Here is a 19,293-nt window from a genome sequence, read left to right as displayed (position 1 = left end):
TTATGTTGAGTCAACACCAAAAGTTACTATAAAAATCCAACACAATTTCAAATCTATTCTGAAAAAATACATGTACATCGTGAGATGTTAGAACTACTATTGAAAATTCGAAGCAATTCTAGTACTATTTTCATTTTTTTGTTACTGCTCTATGGCGTTTCCACACATCGGTCCTTACGTATATTTCAAAAAGGACACTGAAAATCAACGATTATGGACATACAGGATTGATTACTTTTGAAATTTTGTTAGACACGTCACATGGTCTCGTGACGTAACAGTGGTGAATCTGAATTGATTCAGTACTGCACTTTTAAATTGAAATAAACAAATTTCAGTTAAATCCCTCATTAGAATATTATTTTTATATAGGATTAAATGTTTGAATTGAAAGGGTTATATTTTTAGGAGTGATTAATTTTTGGAAAAGAAAGCTTTCGGCTTTCTACTACTCCATCTGATACCAAAAAAAAAATGAGAGAATCTTCCAAAGAGAGGAAGGAAGTAATCAATTTGAAAATAAGTAACTCTATACATGGATGTGTAGATCATGCAAAGAAGTGACTTTCAGACACAAACTGAAAGAAAGTCCTCCTGAAACAGCTACTTTCATATAAACATTGAATTACACGAAAGAAAAAATTTCTTTCGAAACAAATACTTCTATATGAACACATATAATGACAGTAATGACATATGACCTGATATTTTCCCTCAGAGGAACATTTCTTTTGTTCCTCTGAGGGTTGAGCCTCAGAGTAACAAAAGACTATAAAGAGACCTTTTCCATCCTCCATCCTTACATTGAAGGCAGCATAACTTTGTTTACGGGAAGTAAGTTGGACAATAAAACAGTGGCGGTTGGTTTAGTTGATAATCGAAGGGATATTATATATTTATAATATAAATCATTTCTGGTGAAAAGGTATTCTGTTCAAATAGTTCCTACAGAAAATCTGATTTATTATTAATGAACAAATGAACTAATTCATAACAATGATGAATGTTAATTTCAAAAGTAATGAACTTTACTTCATAAAATCAGATGAATAAATTTGTGATTCATTCTCAGATTTGATAAACAAGCAGTACGGTTTGTGAGGTCCGATATAAAGAATTTTCGATTAGAAATCATGAATATTTATGATTACGATTGAGGTTTGATATTATTCTGTGATTTCATTCAAAATTAGTATCTAGGTGTCTTTGTGGACCGACATTATGTTTTTTATTCAATAATTCATGCTGACGAATTCTATAATTATGAAAAATCATTATTGTAAATGAAAAAAACTGTATACTTTTTCACCTGAAATGATTTATTTTATAAATACATAATATCTCTCTGAGTATAAACTAAATCAACCGCCACTGTTTTATGGCCCCACTTACTTCAAATGTAAACAAACTTAACCTCTCATTACCCTCCACCCCCGCGCCATTAAGTTGTACAGAAAAGGATAGTTCGATACCCGTTTCAAAACACATGTATTGGTATAGCCACCGTACAGGCGTGGCAACTCTATGTCTTATTATTACTCTGAGGGTTGAGCCATCGACATAACCTTACTATGTCGATGGGTTGATCTCGCAGTGGTAAGGGGTAGAGGTAATACAATTTCATTATGTGCTTTACCAATTTCGTCAACAATGTTTTGATTATATTTGGTTTCATGTTCAATCACAATTCACTAAAGTTCTGCTTGTACCATCTTATCCTCGAATATTATACTTTTCAAACGCATCCAATCTTGAATTACAGCGTTTTTCGTGGCTGTAGTAGGCATTTTTTGAGCTTTTCTAGAATGGTATGTGGCGTTGTCGAAAACCGTTACACCATTTTCTTCTAGCTTGTGAACTATGTTCCTAAATCAATTCTCAAAAGATATGCCATCCATTTCCTTATGGTAGTCGCCCACAAAGCGATGGGAAAAAACCGGTTTTGCTTCCTATGTGACATACTATCATTATAATTCCTTTTTTTGAAAATGAATTTATTTTGTTTCAGTTGAAACAGGAGAAACGTTTCTTTTCATACAAATAACATCACATAACAAGTTATCTTGTTCACAAACATACGCGGTTTCTTAAGAGTATAATAAGGTGATTCTTACCTGGAGGGTTCTTCGAGTCATTTGAAGAAGTTGTTGATTCAACCCAAATGTTGGACTTAGTGTGGCCTGCATTTACCCACGTTTTATCCAGGTGATATATTTTTTTATTCTTCCTTAAATTAATCATTAAATATTGTCCTCTTCACAATATTCCTATTGCATAACATCCGTTATGCAATAAGAGGAGACTGGTCTACTGCGCCGAAGGGAAGCAAATAGCAAAGACCCAAAAAACGAAGAAGAAAAGAAAATAATTTGTCGCGTCGTTGAGAACAAATCCTATGTAATTTATATTCAAAAATAATGGCTGTCGATTGTGAAAGAATAATTAAGAGCGAGCTTGAATCTGTTGGAGATGAAGTGCCTTTTGAAACAATTTTCATGAAATGTGAAACAAGTGAAACTGAAATGGTCAGTGAATCTGAGAGTTATGATATGTTTGGTAGCGAAATGGTTACACATAACTTCGAAGAAAAATATGATGTAGAGCAGATTAAAAGTGAAAATGTCATTGATGTTTACCATGAACCTAAATCAGAAAAATGTATAGAAGAAATATGTGAAGGCCCTCAAAATAAGTTCCATGATATACAGGGTAAGATATGACTCGTGTTTCAAAACCCACATTTCCTTCACCATAGGTACTGTAGTCTGATGAAGTTTTTTTTTGCATTCAGTAATTTAATCTCCAGCGATTCAAATCCAACGTGAATCGATAATTTCTCAAAGGCACCGCTTTTAGAGCGCCTTAACGATTTCCTGTAGTGCTTGTGTTTTGTCTTTGAAAAAAATTCCAATGAGCAGATGGTTTAAATTGTATTGGCTAAATTTTTGTTGCTACGATACTCAATCTTCTCGGCCTTTTGTGAAAAAATTGTAACACTTGGAGTACATCACACATTTGATGCAAATTCTTTGATAATTTTTTTTGATATCAGAAAATCGCCGGACACCCAAAACACTTCAAACTTTTATGCCTCTCACCAACAAACTAAACATGTACCAACATGAAAAAAATTGCTAATCGAATATACGGAATATATGAACATTCCCCTTATTTTTTTTAACAGACCTCGTAATTTCTTTGTTATTGTATATTGAAAAATAGTAAAATATTCTGATGAAAAGAGAAATGAAAAGTTTACTGCAGTTTCGTCCTATAAGGACATTTTCAAACTAATACATTAAACTAACAATGGTTCATTACATTGGAACTTATATACCACCCCTATAGTTAATAATAGAGGTACTTGGCTTGATTGAGTACCTGAATTCACAATACGGATATGCCAATTTGAAAACCGGTGAGTAAACTAAATCAATTTGATCATTTAACAGGTTGCACCCGCAATGTTTATGCTTGTGAATTTCCAAGGATTCTAAATAATTGAGTTTGCAACCCTTCCTTGCATAGTGCAGAATTTCCGTATCGATTAGATTCGGAAATTTGTGGTTGCACGTCAAATAATTTTTTTTTCCTAGCCTGAAGGACCTTTCATGTTCAGCATACCGTTTTTGGAAATTTCGTCCGCATTGTCCCACATATACACTATAACACTCCAAAAACCATTGGTTCACCCCAAAAATTAAAGAACTCTCAGAACTGGTTAGGGAAACAGCAGAAACGACAAAAAGACTTGATAATGATAGTTATACATTAAGATATAAATGTTTAAAGAAATATTATGAAAATCAAGTTAATATAGCAAAAAGAACCTTTAATGACGATAGAATACTAAACTCCAACAACATGAATCGGGAATGCTGGAATATAATAAAAGAAAACACAAATAAGGAAAACAAGGATAAAATAACTGAAATGATAAACACTGAGGGTGCAGTCTTAAGAAATGATAGGGATATAACTAACTTCTTTAACACATATTTCATAGAACAAAACAAAAACAAAGGTTCAGAAAATTTAAACCATACCCTAAAAATTAAATCCCGGCTCCACTCATTTTATTTATACCCTACCGATCCTGAAGAAATACATAAGACTATATTAAAAGTTTGCACCAAAAAAACACCGGGTATAGATAATGTACCAGGAAATGTCATGAAGGCTGTTGGTGACATTTTATCACATCCACTTAGTATTTTAATAAATAGAAGCTTTTATGAAGGTAAATACCCTGAACAATTGAAGTTCTCAAGAGTTGTTCCACTCTACAAGCAAAAGGGGTGTAGAAAGGAGGCCAAAAATTATAGGGCAGTGGCGGTTCAGTGTCACATTGGCAAAATATATGAATACTCTTATAACGTAAGACTCTGCAATTATCTTGAAAGGTTTAACATTTTAGATAGTTCACAGCATGGGTTTAGAGCGAAAAAATCTACCACGACAGCATTAGAAGAAGCTATATCTCACATCCATGACGCGTTGAACAAAAAAGAAAACATAATGGGACTGTTCTTTGATATGAGCCGGGCGTTCGATACCGTTGATCACAATTTGTTGAAAGCTAAACTGTATCATATTGGTGTTAGAGGCCTGTGTTTGGAATGGATACATTCATATCTGTCAAGTAGAAATCAACGGTGTCCGATCCGAGCCGATTGAAACTAGAATAGGCACTCCTCAAGGATCATGTTTGTCACCAACCTTATTCAATATATTTATAACTGATCTACCCATGGAGGTAAATAAAACAAGCTATCCAATTATTTACGCAGATGACACTAATTTAATCATCTCTGGGCACTCAAGGGGGGAAATACAGGACAAAGCTGACGAATATATCAAAAACATAACCCAAAGGTGTGGTAATAATAACATATCTCTGAATATAGACAAGTCAATAGCTGTTTACTTTAATACAAAAAATGCCACTGTGAACCAGAGCATACTACTTAAAACTGAAGAAACATCATTAGAAAACTCGACCTGTACAAAATTTTTAGGGGTCCACTTGGATCAAAAACTCACATGGAACGATCATGTTGAACATACATCCTCAAAACTGAGCTCATATTGCTTCATTATTAGAAACTTGCGTAACACAGTGTCAATGGAAGTACTGAAACTACTACATTTTGGCCTTATTCAGTCATGCCTGTCATATGGTCTGATTTTCTGGGGAAAAGCCTATAATAGTGGTCAATTATTTATCACTCAAAAGAAATTATAAGGTGCATGCTGAATTTATCTAGTAAAACATCTTGTAAAAACCACTTTGTTGAGCTGGGTATTATGTCATTACCAAGCTGGTACATTTACTCAATAATTGTTCACATCATAAATAAACATAACTCTATCAAAACAAGAAAGGATGTTTACAATCATAATACGCGGCAGAAGGACACCATCAATTTATGTTTCTCTAGATTATCAATCGGACAGGAGAATCCCAATTATATAGGAATCAAATGCCACAATAAAATATGTGAAATTAAGAAATTTAGAGAACTTAGCACAAGTTTATTTAAAAATTATCTAAAAAAGTTTTTAGTACAGAAATGCTATTATTCAGTTCAGGAGTTTTTGAATGAAAATTTTGACTCTGACCACATGAAACAGTAGTCTTTTGATTCAAATTTTTAATAAATAATTCTAATTAGTATTAATAAACTTATATTTCATTTATTAATTTTTAAAGTGTGTACATGTACCTATTTATTTATATTAATTTATTTCATTTTATGACCAAAAAGTGAAATTGTAATATTATTATAACCTACTTATTAGTGACGATTCCCATAATGTATGGTACTTGTATTGTAACATTCAGTGGAAAATAAATTGTCTTGTCTTGACACTTGAGCTTACTACTTTAAACTAAAAATTAAGTACCATCAAGCATCGCAGAATTTATGGTTCAACCAAGAATGCCTGAGAAGAAAAATTACCCCGAAGTACATTAACATCAGGACCAAGACAAAAACACCAGCAGCGGAGAAGGCGACAATGAAGGCACGAGTAATCTGGCTAAAAGAAGAGTGCAGGACGCTGTTCTCAAAAAGGAATATCCTGCAACATTATTTGAAGGTATTACACTCGGAAATTACTCATAAACTTCACCAGATAGAATTTGACATTTTTGATGACCAAGTTAGGTCTGCAATTAGTGATTTCATATACCGTAAGTATCAAACTCAACTCAAGAAACTTAGAGCACTAACACAGAATCAACAACATATCATACACAGTGTATCAGTCGAACCAGATATCCAGTTCAGTGAAAGAATCGTCAACTTGACCAAAGTAGAATTTAACAAAAAGGAAATATACACCAGCAATAATTAATAAAAATAGTTTGGATACGATGATAACAGATACAGCTGTTGCATTGAAACAGACAGATAATAGAGATATAGGGGCATACAAGATAAATGAAGTTATTCAGAACCATCCATTCTCTTTATCAAACAGTAGAGAAACCGGCATAATAAAAACTATACAACAAAAAATAAGAAATAATGATCTTCTTTTCACGAAAGCTGATAAATCGAATGCCGTAGTTATCCTTGAACGAGAAGCTTATGTTCAGAAAATTGAGTCAGTCATTCGAGATGAAAACCTTACTGTCATCGAGAAAGACCCGACGAAAAATAGTCAAAATGAACTGAAAACTTTCCTCTTAGATACTAAAATCATTTTCACGGAATCAGAGAAACGGAGAATCACCAACATGGACCCCTCTTGCCCTAAACTGTATGGCCTGATAAAAACACATGAAGAGGATAACCCCATAAGACCGGTAGTTTCGTATATAAATAGTCCAGTAAGAGAACTAGGAATACGTCTTAACAAGTTGTTCAAAAATATTACCAATTTCGTCCCACCTCACAGCATTGAAAATTCGCTGACTTTAGTAGAAAATATAAGGAACTAAACCACGCCACATAATTCAATTTTAGTTTCATTCAATGTAGAGAGTATGTTCTCCAACATACTGTACATTGAGTGTAAGCCCCTCATTTTAGACATATTAGATCAAGCCAAAGTAGACCATATCACTTCCTTTGAGGTTTCAACAGCTTTCGATATGTGCCTGAATCAGAGTTACCTAGAGTTCAACAACTAATTCTATAAACAGGATTCAGGTTTACCAATGTCCACTTTTAGCAGACATATTTATGAACAACTTGGAGACCAAGATAGTAAACTCCGACCTGGGTAAAAAACATATTCATTTTTGGTACAGATATGTAGACGATATTCTTGTCTGTTTCAGAGGTACTACACGACAGCTGAACCAATTTATGACATTCATGAACAATCTCAATAGCAACATTCAGTTCACACTCGAAACAGAGATAGAGAAACAAATAAATTTCTTAGACCTGGCCATTACACACAATCAGAATAAATTCGAGTTCAATGTTTTCAGAAAACCTAGTTATACAGACATCACCATCCCAAGCGATTCTTTCCATCCAGACAGTCATAAATTAGCAGCCTACAACTCAATGTTGCACAGAGCATTCGCACTGCCTTTGTCTGCAGACAATCTAGCTAGGGAAATTGATACAATTACACAGATAGGTCATAATAACGGTTTCAACGCAGATACTATCCAGAAGTTAGTCAGGAAACAAAGCCGGAAATTCACTTGCAGATTAATATATCCTCAGGTCAAACAACCAGAAATCAAGAAATGGGTAACGCTAACATATTTTGGAAAAAGAACAGAAATTATCGCAGGTTTCTTCAGAAAAAACAATGTGGAAGTAGCATTCAGACCACATGCCAGGTTATCTCATTTTCTTTTCAATTTCAAATTCAAATTTTTTATTTGGTTCATAACAAAGCTACAGCTTTAGAACGTGTCACAAAATACCATCAAATTAACATATGCCAAAAGTAAAATATAAAATCTTCAGAAGATACAGTGGAATAAAAATAATAATACAGTACATACATACAATCGTGAAAGGCATCTTTGCTCTATGGTCCCGGGAGTGAATGGAAAAAGTCATTAATACCATATAGGGGATTTTCCGTAAGTAATGTCTTCAAATGTTTTTTAAATTTACTATAGTTCAGAGAACGTACTGTGAGAGGTAGGGCATTGTACATTTTAATATCAATAGTATCGTCCATTCTTTGTAACCGGGTTTGAGGTAAAATCAAATTATCTTTATTTCTAGTATTGTGACCGTGTATATCGGACACAACAGAGTAACTATTAATGTTTTGTTTGACATATAGTAACTTTACAAAAATTATCAGAGAGTAAAGTGTCATTATTTTCAACGTTTTAAAGATTGGTTTGCAGGAGTCTTCAAAATTAGCTCCTATGATACATCTTACAGCCCTCTTCTGAATGACGAATATAGCATTTAAATGAAACTGAGCTGCCGAGCTCCAGACAGACAAGCCATATCTAATAATGGATTCGAACAGTGCATAATAAGTAGTTATTGCAGCGGATTGGTTAATAAGTTGTTTAACTTTTCTTATAGCAAATACTGCACTATAATTGTATATATATATATATATATATATATATATATATATATATATATATATATATATATATATATATATATATGTATGTTTCATAATAGCCTGACATCTATATCTACACCCAGAAATTTAGTGTGCAGCATGTCTAGGTCGTTTTCTACATTGTAGAATAGCCTGGATTCGAAAATGAGACTTTTGGTTTTTTTTTCATTGAGTATGAGCTTGTTTGTCAAGAACCAGGTTTTTGCTTGTTTCATAACTTCCCCAAGTATTGTAGCCGGACACTCCCCTTTATTGATACTGATGCCAAATGTGGTGTCATCAGCATACATAATTGTCTCGATATTTGAGGAGAACACATTTGGCAAATCGTTTATATAAATAATAAAGAGAAGGGGGCCCAATATTGATCCCTGAGGAATTCCCCTACTTATCTGAGGAGTGCTTATCTGATTTTCAATACAAACTACTTGAAATCGATTGGACAAGTAGGATTTGATTAGTTTCAGTGCCACTCCTCTTATTCCGTAGTACTCCATTTTCCTCAGTAGTATGTCATGATCAACACAATCAAAAGCTGCACTTAGGTCTGTGAAGATTCCCAAAAATTTTTCGTTTCTTTCAAAACTAGCTTTTATAGCACGAGTTAATGACTTGATAGCATCCAAAGTGGACATATTTTTCCTAAAACCATACTGCTGAGGACTCAGGATTTTGTTCTTTTCGAAGTAATCAACTAGTTGATTATAAAGAATACTTTCAAATATTTTTGAAAAGCAAGGCAAGATTGATATTTGCCTGAAGTTTTGAGTTAGTTTTGGGGATCCTTTTTTATAGATTGGGGAGATTCTTGCCAACTTAAGCATTGAGGGAAAACATCCTTCATTTAGAGAGGTATTAATGATATTTTCAAGAACGTCCAACAATAAATGACCACACTGTTTAACAACATAGACACTTATTCCATATATATCTTCAGTCTTCTTGTTTTTCAATGTCGTATCACGGCTAGAACATCATATCTATCAATTGCTCTAAAAAACATTGAATATCCAGTATTATTCGTTTTGCCTAAATATTCTTCTATATCCTTTGAACTGTTTGGTGAACTGTTTACTAGATTTTCAGCATGAGTGATAAATGACAAGTTCAAATTATTTAAACTTATGTTTTTTGGATACACCCTTTGTGTACTTCTTTTCCCTGTTTCAGTTTTTATAATGTTCCAAATAGTTTTACTGACATTTTCAGAATTTTTAATTTTACTTTCATTAAAAGTTTTACGTGAGTACGTTAACATTTTATTATATACATTTTTACTAAGTCTATATGCAGCTTTGTTATTTTGCCAAAGATAAGTTCGACAAGTTGGAAAAATCTGGAGTTTATAAGCTTAAGTGTCCGGAGTGTAATAGTGTTTATGTGGGACAATGCGGCCGAAATTTCCAAAAACAGTATGCTGAACATGAAAGGTCCTTCAGGCTAGGAAAAAAATTATTCGACGTTTTCAAACCATTCCTTGACGTGCAACTACAAGTTTCCGAATCTAATCGATACGGAAATTCTGCACTATGCAAGGAGGGGTTGCAAACTCAATTATTTAGAATCCTTGGAAATTCACAAGCATAAACATTGCGGGTGCAACCTGTTAAATGACCAAATCGATTTAATTTACTCTCCGGTTTTTAAATTGGCACATGAAGGCCGTAGTTCATACTGACTATTATAGTCCAACAACTGTTTGGTATCAAGCCTCGAAGGATGAATAAACGCCTTGGAGTGAGCCATTCCTGGAAGATTCTGCCAGGAAGATTCTGTTAGAAATCAGAGTTGAATAACTCCCTTGTAACAAATATTTTTTCAAATGTGGAAACTGGGACATAAGCTTAGGTAATTCAATTAATTACACGCTTAGGTAAAACACAGGTATATAGAATGTAGGTACTTCAAATTGTAAAATTAGGTATATTGTGCATTGATTTACCATTATGTAACTTGCCATGTAGCTTTGTTTTTGTTTGTAGAGTTATTTATTCTACCAAAATAACACTTTAACAAGTGACCTATGTTTTATACTAACCTCTTTGTATACATTTATTATTATTATTTATTCATTAAGTAGGCAAGCCTAATATACAAAAAAAGAAAAATTACAAATTCATAAATATCTCACGACATTAACTATGTAAATATAATAACATTTTAAAGTACCTTTCAAGGAAAACCAAATATACATACATATCAATAGATTGTTAGGTTAGTTCACATTAAAAAATGAAAAATTACAAATATCTTAATGAGCTGTCACTAATGATGACTTAAATTGGTTTATTGAATTAGATTCTTTTACAAATTGTGGTAGTTTATTAAATTCGTTTAAGCCTTTATGAAATATACTATTCATTCCAAATTTACTGTTAGTTATATTAATGTAAAAATTGTAATTTCTTCTCGTATTGTAATCATGAACTTCATTATTTCTCAATAAGAATTTTTGAAAGTAATTGGGTAGCAATCCTTCATGCAGCTTAAATATAAAGATCATAGTCATATATAATATACGTTCTTCAACTGAAAACCAGTTTAGACACTGTAACATCGATTTAATTGCTGAGTAACAGCTACATCCCAATATTAATCGCATGCCCCAATTTTGAAGCTTTTGCAATTGCGCCATTTTATTTTTACCAAGTAGAAAAAGTAATGTTGTACAATAATCAAAATGAGGTTGTATTAGGCTTTTAAACAGAGTCAACCTAGCATACATAGACACTTTTTTACATATACGAGAGAGAAATAAGAGTTTTTTAGATATTTTTTTACAAATAAAATCAGCATGACTATTTAGTTTTAAATTTGTATCAATTATAAAACCCAAATATTTTATTTCAGTCACAATTTCAATGCTAACATTATTAATTTTTATAACAGCATTTGCCCAAACAATTTGATCATATTTATAAGATGATGTCAAAAACATACTTTTTGTTTTACTGACATTTAGTTTCAGTTTATTAATAAATAAATATGTTTCAATGCTATTTAAAGACCTGTTCATTTCAACAATTGCCTGATCCAAATCTTCATGTATACAATAAACCAATGTATCATCTGCAAAAAGATTTATACAGTGTGATCCAGACGTGTGATTAATATCATCTAGGTAAATAATAAAAAGCAATGGACCTAACACACTACCCTGGGCTATGCCACTCTCAATTATAAGTTCATCTGACAATTCTTTTCCAAATTTAGTTTTTTGTCTTCTGTTGAATAAGTAACTTTGAATCCAATCGAAAACAATCCCTGATATCCCATAATATTTCAATTTTTCAAGTAGAATATTTCGATCAATTGTTTCAAATGCCCTTTTGAGGTCGAGAAATGTCGCAACAATGTACTGATTTCTATCAATTGTATTTTTCCATTCAGTTATTAAAAATTGTAGAGACGTTTCACATGAGTGTCTAGTTCGAAACCTGATTGGTTGCCTATAAACAATTTATTGGTATCAAAGTACTGAATTAATTGGTTATATACAGACATTTCTAACACTTTTTCAAGAGTTGGTAGTATATTTAATGGTCTAAAGTGTTCAGCTTTAATTGAGTTTGTTTCGTAAAGTTTTTAGTGGTTATAAACTATTTGGATAGTAGAACCCCAAAACGGTTAAATCGGCAGTAAAAAGGTGAAAAATGAATAATTTTTTTCGAACAAATAATTTTGTTTGTTTGTTTATCAGTAATTTTTTCACAGATTCTGGGAACGTTTTTATCAAAACAGAAGATGAAACAGTCATCAAGAAGGAAGAAGAGAGCTTCAATGAAAAGAAGTCATCGGCGTTATGTCAAAAGGAGTTTGGCACTGCAAATGACCATATTGTGAAACTTGAGATGGTACATACAACAGAGAAGCCCAATGAACATACTCGTGCAGGGGAGAAATCATTTCAATGTCAAATATGTCTAAAGTCATTCAGTAAAAGAAGTAATTTAAAAGTCCACGAAAGAATTCATACTGGTGAAAAACCATTTCAGTGCGAAATCTGCTTGAAAATGTTTATTGATAAAAGTCATTTGAATGCACATGAAAGAATTCATACTGGGATAAAATCATTTCAATGTAATATTTGCCCAAAGTCATTTGTTTTGGGTAAGTATTTGAAGATGCATGAAAAAACTCATAGTGAGGAAAAACCATTTCGATGTAAAATCTGCCAAAAGTCATTTACTCTCAATAGTTATTTGAAAATTCATGAAAAGATACATACCGGAATGAAACCATATCAGTGTAAAATCTGCTTGAAGTCATTTACTCAAAGTAGTAGTTTGAAAACACATGAAAGGATACATACTACTGAAAAGCCATTTCGGTGTAAAATCTGCTTCAAGTCATTTATTCGAAGCAATAATTTGAAAGCTCATGAAAAAACTCATTCATAATGCTTTTCAATCGATAAACCAGTGGCGTAGCTTGAGGAGGGCAGTGGGGGCCACATCCTAGGTGACATACGGAACGGGGCGGCATAAAGCGCCAATTTATTGATTTGGAAAATGTAAAAAAATTCTTGGATAATTGAAATTGCGCGCGAAATGTTAAGTATGTGCCAACCGAAAGGGTAGCTCTCCAATATTCTAAAATGTTATGCTAACAACTTGGAATTTCTTTCGAATTTCTAAGACGAATCAAGAGAAATCATATGAGAATGAACTGAGGCGAACAATGTTCACTTCAGTAGACAGAATGATTGCTGAAATTCGTGATCGACTGTAACAGTTGCAAAAATATGCCCCTCCAATGTCTGCAGTGATGGTGGGCAAGGCAGATCTCAACCTAAATACAGAAAAGTTTCGACTTAAGCCTGTACATCTACGAACCGTCGTAGGAACAGACCCAGATCTCAAAAAGGAACGCATTAAGTCTGGCTCCCTGAGCTTATTATAATACATTTTTCAGTCCAAATCCAACATAGTCATAATGTTGAGAATTCTTTTAACCTCTGCCATTAGCAATATAAGTTGTGAAAGTTTTTCAAAATTAATTACCTAAAATCAACTATGTCCACAATGGTTGTGTAAAAGACTCTGTGTTAATAAAAAGCACGTAAAGTAAATTTTTTTTCAAATTTTATATATATATATATATATATATATATATATATATATATATATATATATATATATATATATATATATATATAGAGACTCGATATACAATAGTGTATGGGACAGGAAACAAGCGAATAAGAGTGGGAAATTCAAATATTAACATTCTTACATTGAAACGCATCGAAATACAGAAAACTGATAACCGATCTAGGTTAGAAAGAAATGTCAGATAAAATTAAATTAACATCTGTGATGAAAAAATGAAAAAGGTATGATAAACTAATTGTTATTATTTAGGAATGATGTAAAATTCAAAATTTATTATTGTGAATCACTTCCTTAGAAACTGACATGAAGTGATGCTTTTGAAAACTATTTATATTTACATAACAGTGAGGTTAACTATTGTTGTACGAAACTATAAAATGAAAATGTATCTAAATTTAAGAGCCAATGTTAAATTAGTAGAATAGAAAATTTTCCTGAAAAAGAATTTGAAAATTTGTATATGTGGAAATTGATAGATGGTAACTAGGGGAACGAGATAGATTTTCAATTTATTTATCAACAACGAGATTCTTCTTGAGGCAACGAAAGAGACGCCACGCTAAATTTTTCTCTCCGTAAATTTTGAATTATATAGTATATGAATTAAGAATTGAACAAAATAGTAGTGAATACTGATTAGTAATAATAAATACAGTGAAAAAACCTACCTGTTCAGCCAAGTCGAGTAAGAAATCCATGAGTTCCAGCTTCACAGAAATATCACACCACACACACACCAGCGTTGGAGGAAAGTAAGGCATTTACTTAAACCATTTATAAACAATATATGCATATATTAATGAAAAGACCTACGAACTGAATAAAAAGTACTTGAAATCAAAACCAGAAATTGGACTCTGCCGAATTACAGTGACCTGCAATTCATAAACTGACAATTACCACGGTGTTTTCACGTAGGCAGCTATAGCTACCTGCGTGACATCCAGGTCCAGGATATAAATACAGATAGAGATTTTATCGAGTGTGTATGATACAAATCAAAAATGAAATAATTCGTGGACACAACACTCTATATATATATATATATATATATATATATATATATATATATATATATGTTAACTCGAAGATTCTCACGGATAAAGTATGATGAGCTGTTTTCTCGGGTTTCGCTCCGTATTCTGTGTATTTTCTCCCCATAAGGATTATTTTCACAACGTTTCGGCAAAGTCTCATTTGCCATCTTCTGGTAATGTCTGTTTTTTTCAAGTAGACATCATATATATATATATATATATATATATATATATATATATATATATATATAATTTTTGAATTCAACATATTTTTACTCTGATAATTAAAACTGTTCTACATTTTCTAATATCAATTGTGTCATTTTCCAAATTTATTCACAGGAAAATCTACAAGAAAAGTCAAATTTGGGTAAGTAATTGTTGTGTTTGTGCCTGAATCCACCTGAGAGGTTGAGAAAAATCTCAAGAGGGGTTTCTTGGTGTTTGGATTCTTGTTGAATTATATCCAAACAAGATACCTAAAAAAGACCCCGGAAATGAAACAATATATTAAAATTCTTTATGTCATCAATAGCTTTTCAACGGGTAGAACTTTGTCTGTTAAATTTGGAGATACAACATCTACGCTCATTCAGGTTCCATCAGGGATACCGCAGGGATCCCATATGGGCCCAATGCTGTTCAACTTGTTTTTATCAGTCATAGAGTTTAATATCAAATATTCAGAATTTTTTATGATTGCTGATAATCTCAAATTTTATCGAGCAAATATTTGCCGGGAAGATGCTGAATTAGTTCAAAAAGATCTCGAAACCTTTCCGTGTCATGTAGAAATAATTTATTGGAGGTAAACATTGATGAGTGTCAAATCATTACGTTCGCTAAAATTAGAAGTCCAATAGCAAAATTAATTTTCAAGTATCAAAAATTGTGGCAAAAAGTCTCAAAATGCTGGGTGTTGTGAATTTCAACAGATAATGTAAATATTGATTTGATTGAGAATGTTCAAAAGAAATTCTTAAGGAATTGTGCTTTTCACTTTGCTATTCAACAAAATGAATATGAGTACAGTCAACTCTTAACCAAGGTAAATATAAAATCATTGTGTTGAGGAATTGGCCGCGGTGGTAGTGCGCCCGACTCACGATCGGAAGACCGTGGATTCGATTCCTGCTTCGACCAGATATTTTTATCGAGAGAATTTATCTGGTTGAAGCTGCAACCGTGTTAGGAATCACACGTTAAAAGGTAAGACCTCGTTAGTCCTTAGCTCGCACAAGTTTCTCAACTTCTGGGAGTTGTCGTTCGTATGGGGGTGACAGCTGACTAACGGAAAAACAGATCTTTTTAACCGATTGGAAGATAGGAGAATTTCTATAAACTTGAGTTTCCTCTTCAAATTATTGAATAGTGAGATAAACTGCCCAGAACTACTTCAACTAATACCTTTTCATATTAAACAAAAAAATGCGAGAAATCCTGACATTTTCCATATACATTTTTTCCATACCAATTATGCTTTGAACAGACCGATGCCTCGTATTTTGAAGCTGGGAAATCAATATCATACTAACTTAGATCTGTTTAATGTATCACTTCAGGTCTTCAAAAATCAATTGTTAAGGCTATAGTGTTTTCGAAGCTTTTCTTTACCTTACCATTTTCTTTGGAAGTACCAGATTTGTTACATCTTTTTTCTTGTAAGTACCAGAATTGTTTCATCTTTTAGAAATGTAGTCACTAGACATAAGGATTTATTAACATTTTGTATTTCACACTTCGTTCAATGTTTTGTAAAATTGTAATGTAGACTTTAGCATTCAAAAATACTTTGTAGTTCCCCACACTTTGTAAATCGGCTTCGCCGTTAAATAAATAAATAAATTATTGCAAGAGTCTTCCACTGGAACAATTTGATGATTTGCATAAATTTGCTCGTGGGTTGTTTTCTGTTTTTGGTACTACTTGCTTGTGTGAGAAAACGTTTTCCAAGATGAAGTACACAAAGAATGTTTACAGATCTCAATTAACCGATGAGCATCTTAAATGTCTTTTGATAATTGGTACAAGTAAAATTGATCCACAACTACAAAATATTGTCGGTGGAAAATCACAATTACATAAATCTCATTAGTGTTTTTGTTTTATTGTGATTCATTTCAATTATTTGTTAGTTATTAATATGCTTAAACTTAGATAGTTGAGTTAACTTTTCTTTGTCATCATTTCTGTCGTTAAGTTTTACCTTGCAAGTAAATAAAATCGAGTAATTATTATTCTGTGTTTTCTTCTTCAACTTATCACAGCAATAGTAACAACAATTAGGTAATCATTGGCTGTCGCGGGCCGGATTGATGACACTGACGGGCCGGATTTGGCCCGCGGACCGTAGTTGGGAGACCCCTGCTCTAGAACATTCTCAGGTTACGTTCATTTATATCGAGTGAATAATGGTTAGTTTATTAAATCTTCAAGATTTTATAATTCACCGTTAGCAGATTGTTATTTAATTTATTTATCTTTTTATATATATATATATATATATATATATATATATATATATATATATATATATATATATATATATATATCTTTCGGAAATTTAATAAACTGTTTTCATCATCAGGGGTGCTACAAAATTGTGAGTGTAAGTAATATTAAGGTATAAATAAATGAATGGTTAGACTTACAACTATGTTAAGGATGTTTCATACGATGGTTATGTAACATATTGGGCACGTAGTGTTGGATAAGCATTGATACAATACATTTATAAAAATAGAGAAAGGATGTCTAATATTGGATAAAATATTTGATGAAAAACGTTACAGTCTAACCATTAAATAACCTTGTAATTTTTAGTTAAAATGCCTGGTCGTATTTGTGCAGTGTCAACTTGCAAAAGCGATCAGTTGACTTTAAAAGTGGCGTTACTGATGTAATATTTCACTCTTTTCCTATTGCTAAGGATATGGTTTCCATAACTTTGCAAAAAGAATGGATTCGTCGCTGCAAAAGAGGGGAAAAATTCACTCTCAAAAATGGATTTTCTCAAATTAGAAGCCGTGGTCCAAATGAAATTGAAATTAACGCAGACAAGATTTTAGAGCAGACAATAGGATCAAATTACAGAAGCTCATTTTCATCCAGTAGTTCTGATATTTCTATTAATATTTCTTCAACTTCAAATACAAATATTCCAGAAATAACAGAGGACTCTTTAGAATATATTGCTGAATACTTTGCTAAAAAGCATAAAAATTATCTACCTGGTTTGGGCGATTATACTTATAAAATAAAAGCAGAAGATCATAATTATAATATATCTACCTTCTTGGGTCCAGCAACTTTCTTCGGGAGGTCTTATTGAACCCACAGATAATTGGTTAGAAAAAATTAAAAAGTGAAGCAAGCCTTTCGAAAATCATCATTTAAATGGATTTTGAAAAGGGCCAGGAGTTGTAAAAACTCTTTCGAAAAGAATTGCAAATATTATTTGTGAATTTTGCTAACTGAGAACAATTATTAGAATGAAATATAATGACTTAAAGGCCGACGACAATAGGTCACTTAAAAGAAAAAATTTAAACAATTCTGATAATTGAAAAAAAATCGAAAATCAAATGAAGTAATACATTAGTCCTTTGAATTTATTTTTCTATACATTCATGCAAAAAAGATATATCAAGATCATCAGATGATCTGGTGCTGCAGGTTTTTCCGGGTTTTCCTGCAGCTGAAAAAGCAAATGCGCCACTGGAATAAATAAAGTCGCCCCGGAGCGCCAAATAATTTTTATTGTTGTTTTTATTTTATTTTTATCGTTTTAATGGAAAATAAATTATTTATCAAATATATTTAGTGGATATAGTGGATAAAGTAGTTCCTTTTTGCTCTAATGTAGTATTATAATATAATAAATTATATATTATATAATATATTAAATTATATATACCGCCTTCAAAAAAGCAATGTTTTTTCAATCCCCTTCAACCAAATTTCCTATTTGTTGGAGAATGTCTTGGTTACTACTGAACATATTTTAACATTTGTCATAGTAGATTTGTTATTTTGTTTGTTATGAATGATATTTTTCAAGAATAAATATTGCATTTTCGTCGTATAAATTCATTTATTCAATTCTTTGAGAGTAAATAATTTGAATACAGTACGCCTATGGCGTATATATACACACATCGGAAAAGTCTAGGGATATTTTTAAAAATGGCAATAATTTTTTTTAGATTGCTTTAGGAAAAAAAAAGTTGACGGGTGATTATTAAACGAATGTAACTTACAACAAAATTTATTAAATGGTCAAAAATACTGAGTGCGCATATAAGCGCACTCAGTATTTTTGTTGTGCTTTAACATGGCGTTCCATGTTAAAGCACAATATTTCCAGTTTAATTGCTGAGCAAGAACTGCATAGAATGTACAAACTCGACACTTTCAGATTATTCATTTTAGCCAAAAACCTACAGTTTACACTATATATATATATATATATATATATATATATATATATATATATATATATATATATATATATATATATATATATATATATAGTGCTGTAGTCACCGTCATTTTTGAACAGATTACATCTATAT

The 19,293-nt window shown here is 32.0% G+C and overlaps 1 protein-coding gene across 1 annotated transcript; it reads left to right on the top strand.

Moving 5' to 3' along the window:
* The first annotated feature begins 2,274 nt into the window (after positions 1-2,274).
* On the top strand, positions 2,275-16,956 carry LOC141483229 (uncharacterized). Its single transcript, XM_074177699.1, has 2 exons — positions 2,275-2,709; positions 12,283-16,956. The coding sequence occupies exons 1-2, from the start codon at positions 2,418-2,420 to the stop codon at positions 12,966-12,968; spliced, it is 978 nt and encodes a 325-aa protein (XP_074033800.1). The 5' UTR covers positions 2,275-2,417; the 3' UTR covers positions 12,969-16,956.
* The last annotated feature ends 2,337 nt before the right edge of the window (positions 16,957-19,293 follow it).

Source organism: Leptinotarsa decemlineata, unplaced genomic scaffold (genome assembly GCF_025532065.1).
Source record: "Leptinotarsa decemlineata unplaced genomic scaffold, Ldec_3_MD MMD2_tig00003192_RagTag_RagTag, whole genome shotgun sequence".
NCBI classification, from domain to species: domain Eukaryota; kingdom Metazoa; phylum Arthropoda; class Insecta; order Coleoptera; family Chrysomelidae; genus Leptinotarsa; species Leptinotarsa decemlineata.
Note: the sequence above shows the minus strand (reverse complement) of the source record. Positions and strands in the feature narration are given on the sequence as shown.